We start from the raw sequence: 17,860 nt of genomic DNA on the forward strand, positions 1-17,860 counted from the left end.
ACAAACCTGTTATGTGACGTGTGGGGTTTTAATAGGACCCAGGCGCAGACAAGAATAATGTTCAACAAAGGAGCTTTATTCAAAGCTAAATAACAAAAGCAGTCCAGAGGAGCAGGTAAACGAAAGGAGGGCTACTGGAAACAGTGCCAAACAAAAGGTAAAAAGTACAAAATAAACACAAAAGAATAAACCAAACCAAACCTGAAGATGATCGGGGAAACATGAGGAAACACGGAGGAAGAAGAAGGACGAAGAGGTGAATCACGAGGGAGTACACATGGGGGTGCACACGAGGAATCACAAGGGAAGAACTGACAAAGACAAAGGGAAGGCACAGGGCTTAAGAGGAGAGACGACACAGGTGAACACAATTAGGGAGGAGCTGATAATCAGGGAGGAGGCTAGAGGAGGAGAGAGGGAAGGACTGAGGAGCAGAGAACAGGAGGGAGGAGGAACAGAAGGAGAGAGGGAAGGACTGAGGAGGAGCAGAGAAAGAGGAGGGAGGAAGAGAAGAAGAGAGGGAAGGACTGAGGAGGAGCAGAGAAAGAGGACAAACACTGAAAACTAAATAACAAAATAAACAATATAATAAAAGACAAGGAGCCAAGACCCTGGCTCATGACAGTACCCCCCCCTCAAGGGACGGCTCCCAGACGTCCCTGAAGGAAAAATACAACAAGAGTCCAAAACTGAGCCGGGAGGGTGGGGGGAGGTCCGGAGGAGGGACCAAAACAAAATTACAAGGCCAGAGTTCAACACAAGGTGACCCAATGGGCAAAAGTTCGGGAAGAAGACAAAGTTCATAAATGGCCAGGGGGCCAAAACAGAGTCAAACTGGCCAGAGGGCCCAAACAGAGTCAAAAATGGCCAGGGGGCCAAAACAGTCAGGGGTTTGGGGCCTTCTGGGTCCTGGCAGCTGCCCAACAGAGGCAAGGAAAAGGGCAAAAGGGCCAGTGGGGGCAGAGTCACGGGCCCTCCAGGGTCCGGTCGGAAGCCCAGCATGGACAGGGGTGAGGACCCTCCGGGGTCCGGGTGGCAGCACAGCAGGGACATGGCTGAGGGCTCTCTGGGGTCCGGGCAGAAGACCGCCAGCGATGGAGACGCGGACCCTCCAGGGTCCGGGCGGAAGACCACCAGCGATGGAGACGCGGACCCTCCAGGGTCCGGGCGGAAGACCACCAGCGATGAAGGCGAGACGGACCCACCTGGGTCCAGGCTGAAGACCAGCAAGGACGAGACGACAAACCCTCCTGGGTCCGGGATGAAGACCAGCGAGGACGAGATGACGGACCCTCCTGGGTCCGGGCTGAAGACCAGCGAGGAAGGCGAGACGGACCCTCCTGGGTCCGGGCAGAAGACCAGCGAGGACGAGACGACAAACCCTCCTGGGTCCGGGCTGAAGACCAGCGAGGACGAGACGACAAACCCTCCTGGGTCCGGGCTGAAGACCAGCGGAGACGATGAGGCTGACCCACCAGGGTCAGGGCAGAAGGTCGGCGGAGACGATGAGGCTGACCCACCAGGGTCCGGGCAGAAGGTCGGCGGAGACGATGAGTCTGACCCACCAGGTTCAGGGCAGACAGTCAGCAGAGATGAGGAGGCTGACCCACCAGACGAGGAGGCTGACCCTCCAGGGTCAGGGCAGAAGGTTGGCAGAGACGAGGCTGCGGACCCTCCAGGGTCCCGGCAGAAGGTCAGCGTAGACGGTGAGGCTGACCCACCAGGGTCAGGGCAGAACACCAGCGAAGACGAGGCAGCGGACCCTCCAGGGTCCGGGCAGAACACCAGCGAAGTCGAGGCAGCGGACCCTCCAGGGTCCGGGCAGAACACCAGCGCCGAAGACGAAGCAGAAGACCCTCCAGGATCCCGACAGGAAGCCAGAGACGAAGACGAAGCAGAAGACCCTCCAGGGTCCGGACAGGAAGCCAAGGCAGGGGACCCTCCGGGGTCCGGACAGGAAGCCAAGGCAGGGGACCCTCCGGGGTCCGGACAGGAAGCCAAGGCAGGGGACCCTCCGGGGTCCGGACAGGAAGCCAGAACCGAAGACGAGGCAGGGGACCCTCCGGGGTCCGGACAGGAAGCCAAGGCAGGGGACCCTCCGGGGTCCGGACAGGAAGCCAAGGCAGGGGACCCTCCGGGGTCCGGACAGGAAGCCAAGGCAGGGGACCCTCCGGGGTCCGGACAGGAAGCCAAGGCAGGGGACCCTCCGGGGTCCGGACAGGAAACCAGAGACGGGGACCCTCCAGGGTCCCGACAGGAAACCAGAGACGAGAACCCTCCGGGGGCCGGACAGGAAACCAGAGACGAGGAAACTTCAGTGACTAGACCGGTCACAACGGCTGAAGGTTCTACTGGGTCAGGACTGTGACCCAGGACCGAACAGGAGGCTGAGGCTGAAAGTCCAACATAATCCGAATAGACTATCCCCAGAGTCAACGTCAAAGCCACAGCTGTTCCACAAAATAAAAAATCCATTGTCTCGTTAGACAGTTCACAAGGGGCAGCACAGGGAAGACCACCCTCGGGTGGCTCGGGAGGAAGTGACGTCGCCAGGAGTCCACCCTCTGAAGGAGCGGGGAGGAGCTCTGACGGAGCGGGGAGGAGCGACGTCATCTGGAGTCCGCCCTCTGAAGGAGCGGGGAGGAGCTCTGACGGAGCGGGGAGGAGCGACGTCGTCTGGAGTCCGCCCTCTGAAGGAGCGGGGAGGAGCTCTGACGGAGCGGGGAGGAGCGACGTCGTCTGGAGTCCGCCCTCTGAAGGAGCGGGGAGGAGCTCTGACGGAGCGGGGAGGAGCGACGTCGTCTGGAGTCCGCCCTCTGAAGGAGCGGGGAGGAGCTCTGACGGAGCGGGGAGGAGCGACGTCGTCTGGAGTCCGCCCTCTGACGGAGCGGGGAGGAGCGACGCCGTCTGGAGTCCGCCCTCTGACGGAGCGGGGAGGAGCGACGCCGTCTGGAGTCCGCCCTCTGACGGAGCGGGGAGGAGCGACGCCGAGCGGGGAGGAGCGACGCCGTCTGGAGTCCGCCCTCTGACGGAGCGGGGAGGAGCGACGCCGTCTGGAGTCCGCCCTCTGACGGAGCGGGGAGGAGCGACGCCGTCTGGAGTCCGCCCTCTGACGGAGCGGGGAGGAGCGACGCCGTCTGGAGTCCGCCCTCTGACGGAGCGGGGAGGAGCGACGTCGTCTGGAGTCCGCCCTCTGGCCGAGACGGGAGGAGCGACGACGTCTGGAGTCCGCCCTCTGACGGAGCGGGGAGGAGCGGCGTCGTCTGGAGTCCGCCCTCTGGCCGAGACGGGAGGAGCGACGACGTCTGGAGTCCGCCCTCTGACGGAGTGGGAAGGAGCGACGACGTCTGGAGTCCGCCCTCTGACGGAGTGGGGAGGAGCGACGTCGTCTGGAGTCCGCCCTCTGGCCGAGACGGGAGGAGCGACGTCGTCTGGAGTCCGCCCTCTGGCCGAGACGGGAGGAGCGACGACGTCTGGAGTCCGCCCTCTGACGGAGCGGGGAGGAGCGGCGTCGTCTGGAGTCCGCCCTCTGACGGAGCGGGGAGGAGCGACGACGTCTGGAGTCCGCCCTCTGACGGAGTGGGAAGGAGCGACGATGTCTGGAGTCCGCCCTCTGACGGAGCGGGGAGGAGCGATGTCCTCAGAAGCCCACCTCCGGGCGGAACCGGAAGTGGTGACGTCGTCGGGAGCCCGCCTCCGGGCGGAACCTGAGGTGATGACATCAACTGAACCCCACCTTCGGAAGGAAACTTGAAGGCCAGCCGAGTCCCTTCGAACAATGGCTCGAATTTAGATAGAAGGGCATAGTCCCATATAAACTCCCAATAATCCAGAAAAAACTGTCTACGCTCCTCTGCCCCCTTCAGGGCAGCAATGAAATCAAATAAAACGTCTGCTGGGTCCATTTTGGTCAGTTCTTCTGTTATGTGACGTGTGGGGTTTTAATAGGACCCAGGCGCAGACAAGAATAATGTTCAACAAAGGAGCTTTATTCAAAGCTAAATAACAAAAGCAGTCCAGAGGAGCAGGTAAACGAAAGGAGGGCTACTGGAAACAGTGCCAAACAAAAGGTAAAAAGTACAAAATAAACACAAAAGAATAAACCAAACCAAACCTGAAGATGATCGGGGAAACATGAGGAAACACGGAGGAAGAAGAAGGACGAAGAGGTGAATCACGAGGGAGTACACACGGGGGTGCACACGAGGAATCACAAGGGAAGAACTGACAAAGACAAAGGGAAGGCACAGGGCTTAAAAAGAGGAGAGACGACACAGGTGAACACAATTAGGGAGGAGCTGATAATCAGGGAGGAGGCTAGAGGAGGAGAGAGGGAAGGACTGAGGAGCAGAGAACAGGAGGGAGGAGGAACAGAAGGAGAGAGGGAAGGACTGAGGAGGAGCAGAGAAAGAGGAGGGAGGAAGAGAAGGAGAGAGGGAAGGACTGAGGAGGAGCAGAGAAAGAGGACAAACACTGAAAACTAAATAACAAAATAAACAATATAATAAAAGACAAGGAGCCAAGACCCTGGCTCATGACAAAACCTTTACAGTACAGAAAAAACACTTCATGCCTGTGATCAGCCTCTGAGTGTGGCCATGTTGGCATGTCACAGTCTGCCTAAACTTCTAATTCAGGCAAAGAGGTGGACACAAGCGTGGCTGAGGCAGTCGTAGAAGCAGTAAGCGCACTGCTGAGAGACAGCACCCAGCTGTCAGTCAAAGCAGCCATGCCCATAATTTTCTGCTATATTAAGTGCATGTATTCAAAACAAATTGTATATAAACATGTTTATTTCTCCTTTAAAGTAAAATTTGTAACTTGCAGGTCTATGGGGATTGATGAGGTGAACACTCACATGTGCTTTATAACAACATATATTTGTTATAGTCAGCACATAAAATGTGTTCGGCCCCCTTTTGTGTGTTTGTTTGGGTACCAGGGACAGATAATGCCACACAGTGGATTTTCCTGATGGTTTGTGGGAAGCCTGTGCCACTGTTGCTTGGTTTCCAGTTAGTGACTGTAGGACAAAAACACAAAATAAAAATGAACCCTTTCATGAAAGACAAAGTTTCAGTTTGAGCATCTATTTTTGGCATCAAACATTTTCCTGACTTTCGCCTAACAGGTGACACACACTGCTCTTACATGTCCTTAAAGGTTAATAACATAATGCCAAATGCCTCTTAAAGGTACAAACACACACAAATCTGACAGCTAATAATCAGTCCAAATAGGTGGCCATGACAAGGCATTTGAGTATTAAAAAAGAAGAAAACAAACTGACAGTAAAGGAGTACCATAGACCCGTGAGGGACATTTTCTTATTTATGTTTCTGACTCTTTTGGAAAATCATCAGCATGTATAATGTGTGTCGTGAAAAATAGGCTGTGACTTTCAATGATGACTTAATTAAGTGATCTAAAGGCTCATGGGGCAAAGCAAATAGCTGCAGAGTTAAGGGACACCCATGATGAGATGACCTACAGGCACCAAACAAAGAAAGCTGATTATGCTGCCACTGGGCCACTATAAAGCACTTTTATCAGACAAATGAACCTTTCATCAAACCGTGTAGCCTCCAGCACAGACTGCAAATAGGACCACCTCAGTCTTTCAAAGTCTCTCGTAGTTTAAGGCGTGGGGACTGCAGCTTAGAATTGACCTTTGGACAAGCAGATGGATGGTTTCCTAATGCACTGATCTGGTGTTTCAGGCCCAAAAAACTATACCTATAGCTGCGCTTTGCATCTCAGCCGATACTGATCCGCCACCATTTCATTTGTAGATACGAGGCTGACTCTTGGCTCACTCAGTAATGTGACTGCGTGAGTGCGTTTGTACGAGTCTTCTGAAATGCTCCTGGTACATGACATAGCATGCATTGCAAACATGAAGTTTCAGCTTCAGTTTTAGATACCTGATCTAGCTATTTAGCCAATATCTGATATTAATAATGGATGGTCGCATCCTTACTTTGATAGGCTTTAGTAGAAGTCTTGCATGTCTATGCTGGTAACCTCACTTTTAAGTTCGAAGGCTCCTGTCAGCTTGGCAACTGAGAAAAGGGAGAAGGTGTTTTGTAAAACACCAGGGATGATTTTTCCAGTAATAGCCTGCCTGTCTTAGTATAAATACAGTGCATGTAAATGTTTTGTTAAAAGACTCCATCACCATAGTAACTAAAAAATGGCAGATACGTTTATTCAGAGAATAAATAAGAATATTTCTAAGGGCACACAAACCCCAGCCTCCTAGGGAAAAATCTAGACCAGCCATCATCCACCTTCAATTACAGACTTATTCAGGCCAGATTTATCGCCCTCATGACTATCATGACTATTTGTTAGAGTAGATAGAGTAGTGCGACATCCTGTGACAGCCTGATCGTCCCCTAAACCTAACCAAGTATTTATGCTGCCTGGACCTCAGTGACTGCTCCAATCAATTAGCCTCTTTCTAAAGAAAGACATGAATATATGTTAATAATAATGGGCAGAGAGAGGAGCTCTGACGACCATGAAGAATTCTGAGGTGATTTATTTAGCCTGGGTCATTTCCACCTGTGCATGTCAAATACTGCTCCAGCTCCTTGTTAGAGAGATTCATGGTGAGATGTGTCAGGTCTGCGCTGCTGTGAAATGCATCATACTTAACTAGAGTTATGTCTAATTTGTGCAGGGGGAAGACTCACATGTGGGTGTGCTCATAATATCTTCACTTTTTAATCTAATAGATTGATTATCAAGTGATCTTGACCTTGCAGAGGTAACTAGTAGGCTACAGTATGGGATATATTATAGTGATTTAGAAATGGTGGAAAGGTTCTAAATCATGATATATAATCACTAATATTGGAATGTAGACTATGACCAGTGTTAGCGAATAACATGATCACATGTACCATTACGTAATAAGAATAATAATATCTCTATTGGTAGAATACAGTTACATTGGTGAAGTCAGTGGATTACACAGTGGTTCTTTCACACGTATTTTCACTCACCAGTTTCTCCTGATTGATTGCCTCATGTGTTTATGTTTGTGTGTATGAGGGTGAATAATCATTGGAATGAGAGCTCTAACTGTCAATACAAAATCTTTGATCAATGCTCAAATTTTCGAGCCATGTCAACAAACCTGACAGAAAGCTAAATTCTGCCAGCCGACCTTGTACGGTCCATGGGGCCGACAGTTAGGACTGTGCTGCCGGACTGCTTGTAGTTCAGAGTCTGAGGATGAGGATGAAGAGTGAATGTGTTGCGTTGCATACTTATAATGCCCCTCAATCATGATGCCGGTACACTGGCTTGTTAGCTTCACTTAAATGAATGAACTACTTAGCTATTAGCTGCTAACATAAGTCTATTCATTTAAAATGTGAACATTTCGCTTGCAGTCACAGGTAGTTTAAATACATGGTTCAACATTGACATTTTGGTTTTATTACTGCATGTCTCTGTTGTTACGTTACGTAAGGTAGTAAGGTTTGGTTGACAATGGAAAATATATTGATATTATATTGCACTTTATGGAACACTTGGGCCTAACACATTCAGAGGAAACATGAAACAGAAGAACACACCAGAATAATGTCTAGTAAGCAGAGGGTGATAGCTATATTCAATCACTTAAAATGCAATTCAATGTGTAGACAAGCCAAGTATTCAGATTATGTTGCTCAGATCAACTCGGGCAATGGGATACTTTTTAAAAGTATCCATCCCAACACCTTCTGTGTGATATTCATGCTGCTTATCTGGAAAATGACATGAATGATACTTAACAAACTGATTGACCAATTCATACAGTAATCCCTCCAATCTAAATATTCAGCCTTCCCATTACTGACCCCAACATCTAAGTAGCTCCTATAACTCTTTTATTTTGTCGCCAGCAAAACCCAGAGCAGGGCTGTTGTTCCCCTGTGCATTATGTTTGACCCATTTCTATGCAAGCAGCCTGACACCACAAGCAAATCCAGCAGCCTGTCAGGCGAAACAATCGAGACTCTAAAATGTCATTTAAAATGTTGCAGATGTTTATCTTTTCTCTGTCTGTCTTAAATAGGTCAACTTGGTTTTGGATGATGGCCGATCTCTGGGTCTGATGATCAGAGGGGGAGCAGAATATGCTTTGGGTATTTACATCACAGGAGTGGACCAAGGATCGGCAGCAGAGTGTGGAGGACTCAAGGTACCACTTTAATTTTACACATAGTATCCTACGTGTTTGTCATTTTCAGCAATAATATACCCATGTTTTGTTACATTGTCCGGTTGATGCTTTTTAGCATGCTCTATCAGCTCTCACTGTTTTCGTGCCAATGCACATTTCAAAGTCAATTTATTATATTGCTTCTGGCTGCATGTCACGGTATAACTAGCTTGTTTATTTTGGCCCCTGGATAACATTGCAAATCCAAAATGCACACAGTCATGTTCAGAGACATGTCACACAAGTCCAGAAGTTGAACTGAATTTTATATTTAGTCAGAAATAATAGTTTTGTGTTTGTTTGTTAGTTTTTCCTATTAACATCAGCAATGCAGACAATCTGCTGGAGGAAAGATAAACAATATTGTACCGTCAGCTACATGTTATGGGCAGGCAGTGTTTAGAGAGTAAGGAGCACAGCAGCTGTTTTGCAGTTTTAGTAGAAGATAACTTTCACTAAACCCAAAGGTACATTTAGGCTGTTGAAGTGTAACTTTTCTCAAGCTTGGATCCTAGGAGCTTCAGGGATCTGCGCAGTTTGTTGATTTTTCTAGTATTGCGCTCTTCTGGACTGAGAGATCTGATGTCTTTCCAGGGACTGTTGAGTGCCCCAATGAACACAGGCACCACTGTTGCCTTCACGCTTTCTAAAGTTCCTACCTTGGTATTTCTCTAGCTTCTCATGTTCCTTCTTGTAGTGGTGGATCTCTATTGCTCTGGTCTTCGGGGACCTGTTCCTGTGCTGCCATGATAAGTGCCTCAGGCTGTCTTTGAGCTCAGCCTTTGCTAGCCATTGGTAGGATTTCTCTATTTCAGACAATTCTGATATCTGTCGGTGGTACATCCCATGTAAAGGTTTGTCCTCCCATTGAAGGTTCGTCCTGGTCCCACCCGTCCGGTAGCTGGATAGGATAGGTCTGGAAGAGTGAAATCAATAATGAGTGGTCTAAAAGGGCAGGATTTTGAGACGAGATTAGCAGGTTCTCAGTTTGTAAGCCGTAGGTAAGAACCAGATGGAGGGTGTGTTCATGACAGTGTGTGGATTCATTTACTCGGAGAGAACACTACTGAATCTAAGAGTTAATCATTGTGAGAAATGTCATGTGTGGCGTGTGAGCATGTGAACTTGTTGAAATGCGTGTGTCTTGCTCAGTGCGTGAGATTTGAGTGCCCTGCTGTAAGCCAAATGCAATTATGTAAAGTATTATTGAACGCATGTCATTCAAACAAGTATGCCTCTCAAGGTAAAACACTAAATTAATTGAAAAAGGTCAAATAAAATGCAAACTTAGGTAACTAAGATTATCTCTTAAAGCTCAATGCGATTCATAGGAATCATCACATCTTTTGCAAGGAAAAATGGAACGGCCTCAACCACCTCTTTCCACCCTTTGCTGGTCTCATATGGAGTGCCTTTATCAAATGCCTGTGTTATAGTTGCTATAGTTGCTGTTGTACAATCTGGGAAATTTCAGTTTGCTGCCTCTTTTGGTGGTTGACAGCGGATGTACAAACCATGTCTGCGCAAACTTTACAGATGATCATTGTTTGCACCTGCTGTTCGGAGAGAAGCAAAAATGTGGAGTTTGTTTCTTAAGCTGGATTTACACCGGCCAGGTAACAGAGGTATAACGTAAGCGTAGCGACCCCCTGTGAAGCACTTCCTGCAACACATTGAATCTAACAGGGAGGTTAGTAAAAAATTCCACAGCACTGCCCGTAGTTTATTATAATTTGGTTGGTCATGTTGACATGAAGCTCACAGTGAGTTGGCTGAAAAACAAACTCATGCGTCTGTGCCCAAGCATGGAACTGCAGTTAATAGAATGTGTCATACGATCTTTCTGCTCTGGTTGATTGTCATACACGTCATAATCCTTCACTACCCTTCTATTATCGTCATATCACACACCCGTATTAGCAAATAAAGACTTCTGCTGTGTTCTGTCCTTTCAAAGGGGTCAGACTCAGGGTCTGAACAGATTATAGGAATTTAATGTCATGCATTAAAAGCGCCAGCAGCCATCAGAGGCTGGGATGAAACAGCACAGAGCTTCATCTCTCTGTCTCTCTAACTGATGGGCCAGCACTGATTTTTTAGAAGAATCTGATTTGCTCCTCAGGCATCTGTGACCCGTGGCGACATCTCCCTTAAGAGATTTTTCAGTGATTCTCTTCCAGAAATATGACAACATGTTTTTGCCTCACACCACTCTCTGCTTACATTTCCTCCTGCTTCCTTCACCATACGGCCTGTGGACAATAATGGCTTTGAGTAGTGCAGTAATATAGTATTATAGCAGTGACAACAAAACAGCATATTTTCTATGATAGAAGGAGCAACACTGTTTTTGGTTTCACTAACATAATACATCTGATATATAGTGCTTTGTTTACCACATCAAAGTGGGTACACCCTGACCTTTTGTTTCTCAGGTATAAAGCATGCGTCCTCAGAGCGTACGCCTTTGCTCGATTTTCCTGCATTTTCGGTGACATAGCAACAGAAGGAGAGCGAGGATGGACGTCCTCTCCCCTGAGCCCTTCATCTCATGCTTGTTAGTGATCAGCCTGTCAACCAGCCAATTACACAGACACCTATTAGAAGGGACCACACTCAGCATAGCATCTTGTTTTGAATACTAGATTGATCAGACAAGGCTCAAAGAGCTATTTCTTTATGACACTGTGACGAGGAAGTCCCGTCACGAGTGTTCTCTCCACCCACACACACCTGTTTAGACTCTATTTCATTTGCCCAGTAGGAGGGGCTAGGGATATATATATGAGACTTCACCAGTGAGGAGGGGGGGTTTTTTTTTTTTTTTTTTCTTCCAGCGGAGTTGAGAGCTGAGTAGGCTCGTGTGCTAAAGGTCTGAGACGGAGTCAGAACCGCGTCCTTAACTGGTTATTTAATTGCTTCTAAACATCAGTATCATTTTTTTTTTGATACTCGCTTTGTTTTTACATTTGCATTTTTCCCAATTTTTGTTTATTGTTTTGTGAATAAATTTTGAATCACCACAACGAACGACTGCGCCTGAGTGTGTTGGGAAAATTGATCCCACCTGTGGCCTCGGAACGAGGTGAACCACGCCACATATGGTGTCAGGAGTGGGATGGCCAGTCGTAGGAAGACAAAGCACCTGCCAAGACAGCGGAGTGGGCTGCGTTCTCAGACACGGGCACGGCAGACCGAGATGGAGGCAGCTGCTGATCAGGCCGAAGCAGCATGGGAGACAGTGTTGTCTGCGTCCACTTACTCAGCGGAGGAGGAAGAGACCCATCTCCGACTTGGCCCTGTCTCGTCGGGTGCACCTGGAGGAGAGCTTATGGTGATGATGAGAGACTTTTTATTGGCACAACAGCGGAGAGAGGACAGCCTGCTACAGGAACTTCGCAGCTTGAGGGAGTCACTCCAGCCGACAGAGCAGCCAATCCAAGGCACAGAGGGCGTCACTCCGAGTACAAGGACAGCCGACAGCCCGAGGCTGGGATTGCCTACCCCAGCACGTCAGCGCAGGGAAATGAACACCTCAGGTTGGTCGTCACCTCCTTCAGCTGGTAGTAGCCAACCAAACCAGATGGGCTTTAACCAGCCACCCACAGACTGGAGACCTTATTCTGACCCTAAATGGCAAGGTCCTTTCGAGGTGACACGCAGGATGAGTCCGGTCACCTATGAGGTCCACCATCCTGATCGGAAGAGGAAAAGACAGGTCTATCACATCAACTTACTGAAGGAGTGGAAGACGCCATTGGTCGCGTCAAAGCCGGTTGCTTTGGCGGTAGGAACACCTGATCTATGGGAGGAAGCAGAGACGGAGGAAGAAGAAACGACAACAACGAATGATCTGGCACTTGAACACCTCACAGAGTCCCAAGTGTCTGACATCTTACAGGTGTTTCAGGCAGTACCGACACTGTTTTCAGGCAACCCGGGGAGGACAACGCTCATGGAGCACGTCATCCGCCTAAGGGGGGGGCTACCGTGTCGTCAACGACCTTACCGGATACCACAATAGCTAGTAGGAAGGCTCCGGGAGGAAGTCGAGAGCATGCTGAAGCTGGGGGTAATCGAACCCTCGAAATCAGAATGGTGCAGTCCTGTAGTCATAGTTGTGAAAAAAGGTGGTTCGTTACGGGTCTGTATTGATTTTAGAAAACTAAATTCCATGTCGGAGTTTGACACATATCCTATGCCCAGAATAGATGAACTGTTAGAGAAAATTGGGTCAGCCAAATACATCACCACATTAGATTTGTGTAAAGGATATTGGCAGGTACCCCTTGACCCAGCCTGTAGACCTTATACGGCTTTTCAGACACCCAGTGGCCTGTATCAGTTTACAGTGATGCCATTCGGCCTACACGGAGCGCCAGCAACTTTTCAGAGACTGATGGACAAAGTTCTACAAGGCTGTGAAGAGTTCAGTGCAGCCTACTTGGATGATGTAGTGATCTCCAGCCATAGTTGGGAAGAGCACCTACAACATCTGAGGAGAGTCTTGGAGAAGATCCGAGCAGCAGGTCTGACCTTGAATGTTGGCAAGTGTGAGTGGGCGAAGGAAGAAACTCGCTACCTAGGATACCAGCTGGGACGAGGAGAAATCCGTCCACAGGTGGATAAGGTAGAGTCCATCATGAACTGTCCGCGACCTAGAACCAAGAAGGAGGTTCGCTCTTTCCTAGGTTTAGCAGGTTGGTACAGACGGTTTGTGCCAGAATTTGCTACCATAGCAGCCCCACTCACCGCACTAACGACAAAAGGTCAGAAAAATCCAATAGAATGGACGAAACAGTGTGATGAAGCCTTTCGTGCCCTGAAGATCTGTTTATGTTCTGACCCTGTTCTTAAAAGTCCTGATTTTAACGAACGATTTCTCGTCCAAGTAGATGCTTCTGCAGTAGGACTGGGCGCAGTTTTAACTCAAGGAGAACCAGGTAAAGAAAGACCAGTGATGTACCTGAGCCGGAAGCTGTCACCACGGGAGACGAGGTATTCAGTGGTAGAGAAAGAGGGCCTGGCAATCAAGTGGGCGTTGGAAAGTTTGCGTTACTACCTGTTAGGGAGGGAGTTTGACCTAGAGACTGATCATCGTGCCCTTACCTGGATAAATTCCATGAAGGATCAGAACAGCCGGCTTACCCGTTGGTATCTGTCCTTGCAACCGTTCAAGTTCGTCATACGACATAGAGCAGGCAAGGCGAATGTTGTAGCCGACTATTTGTCCAGGTTGCCGTACATCGTCAACCTCCGTGAGGAGGGGGGTAATGTGACGAGGAAGTCCCGTCACGAGTGTTCTCTCCACCCACACACACCTGTTTAGACTCTATTTCATTTGCCCAGTAGGAGGGGCTAGGGATATATATATGAGACTTCACCAGTGAGGAGGGGGGGTTTTTTTTTTTTTTTTTCTTCCAGCGGAGTTGAGAGCTGAGTAGGCTCGTGTGCTAAAGGTCTGAGACGGAGTCAGAACCGCGTCCTTAACTGGTTATTTAATTGCTTCTAAACATCAGTATCATTTTTTTTTTGATACTCGCTTTGTTTTTACATTTGCATTTTTCCCAATTTTTGTTTATTGTTTTGTGAATAAATTTTGAATCACCACAACGAACGACTGCGCCTGAGTGTGTTGGGAAAATTGATCCCACCTGTGGCCTCGGAACGAGGTGAACCACGCCACAGACACACTTGAATAAATACAAGGTACCACAAGCACATTCACACTAGAATCCAGAGCACATATTTCCTGCCGGGTGGGATGTGATTCAGTGTGATGCTCCAGTGGACACCTGGATTTACCTGCAGGGTCAAAAGCCTGGTGCCGTTTTGACAGATTGAGAGTGGAGGTCAAGTATAGAGCAGAAAAGGCAGAAAAAGCACTTCGCCGATACATTGTGAGTGCACTCAGATAGTCATAGAATAGCTTAGGCATTAAAAACAATTATATTCAGGTCATGATATTTAGCTATTATAATGAGTCATTTCTGTACTATTAAGTGCCATCCATATGTTTCCTCCTTAATTATGATATCAAAATGTTGAGTCACTTTATTCTAAAAATAAAACATGAAGGAGACTCTAATGTATGTTTTTGGGCTGGCACAAGCAGTGCTGTTAATATGTGGAGGATGAGCTTCCTGCAGTCTCCAGGGTGCCACGCTCAGCAGGGGGGGGACTGCACAGCTCTCACATAAGACACACAGAGCTTCTTGTATAGAAACATATTTTGTGCTATTTTTTATAGAGAAAATGTTAAGATAAGGAAAAAAAAACACTTGTTTTCACAGTCACATGAAATGTGTTTTCTGGATTTTGCTTTTGCTGAAGTTGTTCTTTAAAGGATAAACAGCTGACCAGTGTATCGCCAATTCAGATTCATCATTCAGAATCAGAATGTCGCTGTGTGGGGTCCGATCTCTCCTAAAAGGACATCAGATTGTGTAGCGAGGGGTGATTTATCATGCCTGCCCATGCTGAACTGTACTCTTTGTGTACAGTATAAGGACCCTGTAGCTTTGATTAAGTGTCTTAATGTCTGTGAGTTTGTCTCTGGGCATGAATTAAAAAGTGTATACTTCACTCAAAGGCACCTTCACAGATGAATCAAATTTGATCTTCTTTGTAGAAGTGTCATTGAAAATGACTTTCCATCATTGTGGTAGACTGATGACATGCTGGCTCGGACCTTGTTTGAGTTTATTTTTGCAGAAGGCTGCATCTCACTATGAAGTCATTTCTTTTGTTGATTATTTGAGCTTTAGAGGGAATCTACTTTTTTCAGGAACATGTCTTGATATTTGCGTATTCTGTAAAATATTTTATATTTTTTTAATACAATAATAATTTGTATTTTAAAAAAATTATCTTAATCTTTATACATTTACCAAATCCATTTTAGCATCATCCATGACTGATCAATAAGAGCTAGGTGGAAGTATCCAAACTGCAGTCCCCCCACTGGCTCCAAAAGTGAGTCATCCTCCACAGAACTCCATGTAAAAACTTTACATCATAACATGTCCTAGACAAAACACCAAATTTTGGTCGATAATATATCCCCCAGCTTAGACACTGGCAGCTTATGCTGGTTGGCTACCATGGATTTTATTGCCTGACGTCATCCAATCTTGGTACTGATGTAGCAAAAAATGTCCAAATTAGGAAGCAGGTTAGTTTAGGTGGTAGCACAGCAGCCCTTCACTCAGAATTCCAGGGTTTGTGTCCCCCTGACACTGCTGACACATTTTCTGATTTCAAGTGCTAAAAAATGGACCTCATGTTATGTATGTCCTGTTCTTCTGGTGAGGATGAAGATTGTGTAGACTATGACACTTCCAACATGGCGGCAGTCAGAGGCTTGCACAAGCACTCAAAATAGCAAAACTTGTGAAAAACCCATAGAAATGAAAATGTAGCAACTTCATCAAATACATTGTGTTACTCCATGCGACACGTTCTGAACTTTCTAACTGGTTGATGAGTGGCTTTCACATCCTGCAAAGTCTGTTATTATGGCTCTGTATAATTGTCTATGATCCATGCAACAGGAAATTACATAGAAGGTGGCAGACATCTGCACTGCTATTGGCTCGCTTCCTTGTTGTATGTCAAAACAGTGTGAAGAGTTTGATGTCTGATTGTGTAAACCTTCAGGACTTTGAAGCAAGAATCTCTTCTGGCATGTACTCCTTGACAATGGTGGGCCTTTAAAATTTAATAGCATGATGACCACAAATTAAATAAGTGTAATTTTTTAATATAAACAACTTTTCTAAGCCAAGTGTGTGACTCAGACTTGATGTGCTTTTCATGTGATAAATCCAACTGAGCGTTACAAACATCCTCGAGACATAGACTCGAACAAACTGAAGATGTCTCTGATTGTCGGTGCTCAGCAGGGGGAAGATGCTTTCTCATAACTGTCCACGATGCTGGTGCTTACGCTTCAGCTCCTCACCCTGCAGCTATCTCTGTGTCTGTGCGATGGATCTCATCTGGCTAGTATGACTATGATGGATGACTTATATTGCTGCCAGGCTTCTAAAATCATCACACCACCACGATGTCACTGCCTCGGCCTTCAGTCTCGGTGAGAATGAAAGCTCAGCTGTGTAAACGTTACTACATAACCACTGCCTGGTCTCTTGATGGAAAGCCTTGTAAAATGGTACCTTGGTGTGGCTATGCAGTGACAAGGGATGCTTAAAATGATTGCAAAAAATAAACTATGGTAAAGAGGTTATATTAGTGGGAGTGGCTGTGAAGCTTTATATTAGACTCAGGTCTTCCATAGCACGCTTCTGCCCACTCTAAAGGAGACGAAAGGTCAGCCTTGACATCTGCCTGGTTCGGCTTAATTGAATTAAAGCCCTGGGAAAAAGGTCATGCCTAGCATGATGTCAACTTGTGGAGGTAACCAAATGAACACAATTTAAATTAAGCATTTGGTAAACACGAAGCATTATCAACTTCGTTCCTTTCAAGTTTTGTTAAGTCTCCGCCTACATGAACGTGTAGAGATGCAGCTAGAGAAGCGCTCCTGCTCCATTTACAACTGAAATGTGAAATATTAACCTAATGTTCTGTTTTTGTCTGGTGTACAGTAGTAACTGTTACGCTACCTTACATGGGGTGTGCTCCTGGCTGAAGTTGATTGTGATACTGAGCAGCTTTTGATGTTTAAGGGAGCTCTTCTTTTACAAATTAAAAAAAACAAAACACTCAGCAAGCATTTTAAGCTACAGAGCATAAGGAGAAAATTCAATTTGACTCAGTTTACTTCAGGGTTCATAGAAAAAGATAAAAAGGGTATACAATAGAATCTGAAATAGCAGCTTGTGGGCTGTCTTGGTAGGTTTGATATAAAAGGTTTGAAATTGACCGGGATCCTTTTGTTGCTTTGTTACGTTTTCTTATACTCATCTTTTGTAACTCTTTTCACTGTGGATGGTCAAATACAGCAGAAAATAATATAAAAGTAATCTTTAAAAAATTGTTTCTCCATAAATGGTGTTCAGTGTTTCAGACCCTTCAGCTGATCATTTGAGATGAATTGGGGTCTCAGGCATTTTCATTCCTTTATCCTTTTTTTTCAGTGGGGAAATATAACAGAGCTGCATTTTTCAGCTCCAGCCAAAGGTAGCTGGTGATCTAATCTTAAAACTACTGGGACAAAACGAAATGCAACATGTTGCTGAACAACCGAAAAAGAACAAAATCTCTGCACTATTTTCTGAAGAGCATTGTGGTATTAATATTAGTCAGTTCGATTACACACTCTGTCTTATCACAGAAGATGCGTCTCATGAGTCTCATCTGGAGTGAAAATAGTGTAGTTGTTGCCCGCGCCACGATGTCCAAATATACACTGCTCAAAAAAATAAAAGGAACACTAATGAAATGTTCCAGTTGAAAATCTTCCTTCATTACATAGTGGGATATGTTGAGAACAACATAAAAATGATCAATGTAAGTCAAAATTATTAACCCATGGAGGTCTGGATTTGGAGCCATACTCAAAATAAAAGTGGAAAATCACATTACAGGCTGATCCAACTTGAGAGGAAGTTCCTCAAGACAAGTCAAAATGAGGCTCAGTAGTGTGTGTGGCCTCCACGTGCCTGTATGACCTCC

At 46.8% G+C, this 17,860-nt stretch overlaps 1 protein-coding gene across 2 annotated transcripts in view; it reads left to right on the forward strand.

Moving 5' to 3' along the window:
* Positions 1-17,860, forward strand: part of whrna (whirlin a) — a 134,873-nt gene that overhangs the window by 60,254 nt on the left and 56,759 nt on the right. For both annotated transcript variants that reach the window (XM_028417797.1, XM_028417798.1), the window contains exon 3: positions 8,075-8,200. In XM_028417797.1, coding sequence (XP_028273598.1) covers positions 8,075-8,200 — 126 coding nt within the window. The remainder of the gene's footprint in view (positions 1-8,074; positions 8,201-17,860) is intronic.

This window comes from Parambassis ranga, chromosome 12 (genome assembly GCF_900634625.1).
Source record: "Parambassis ranga chromosome 12, fParRan2.1, whole genome shotgun sequence".
Taxonomy (NCBI): domain Eukaryota; kingdom Metazoa; phylum Chordata; class Actinopteri; family Ambassidae; genus Parambassis; species Parambassis ranga.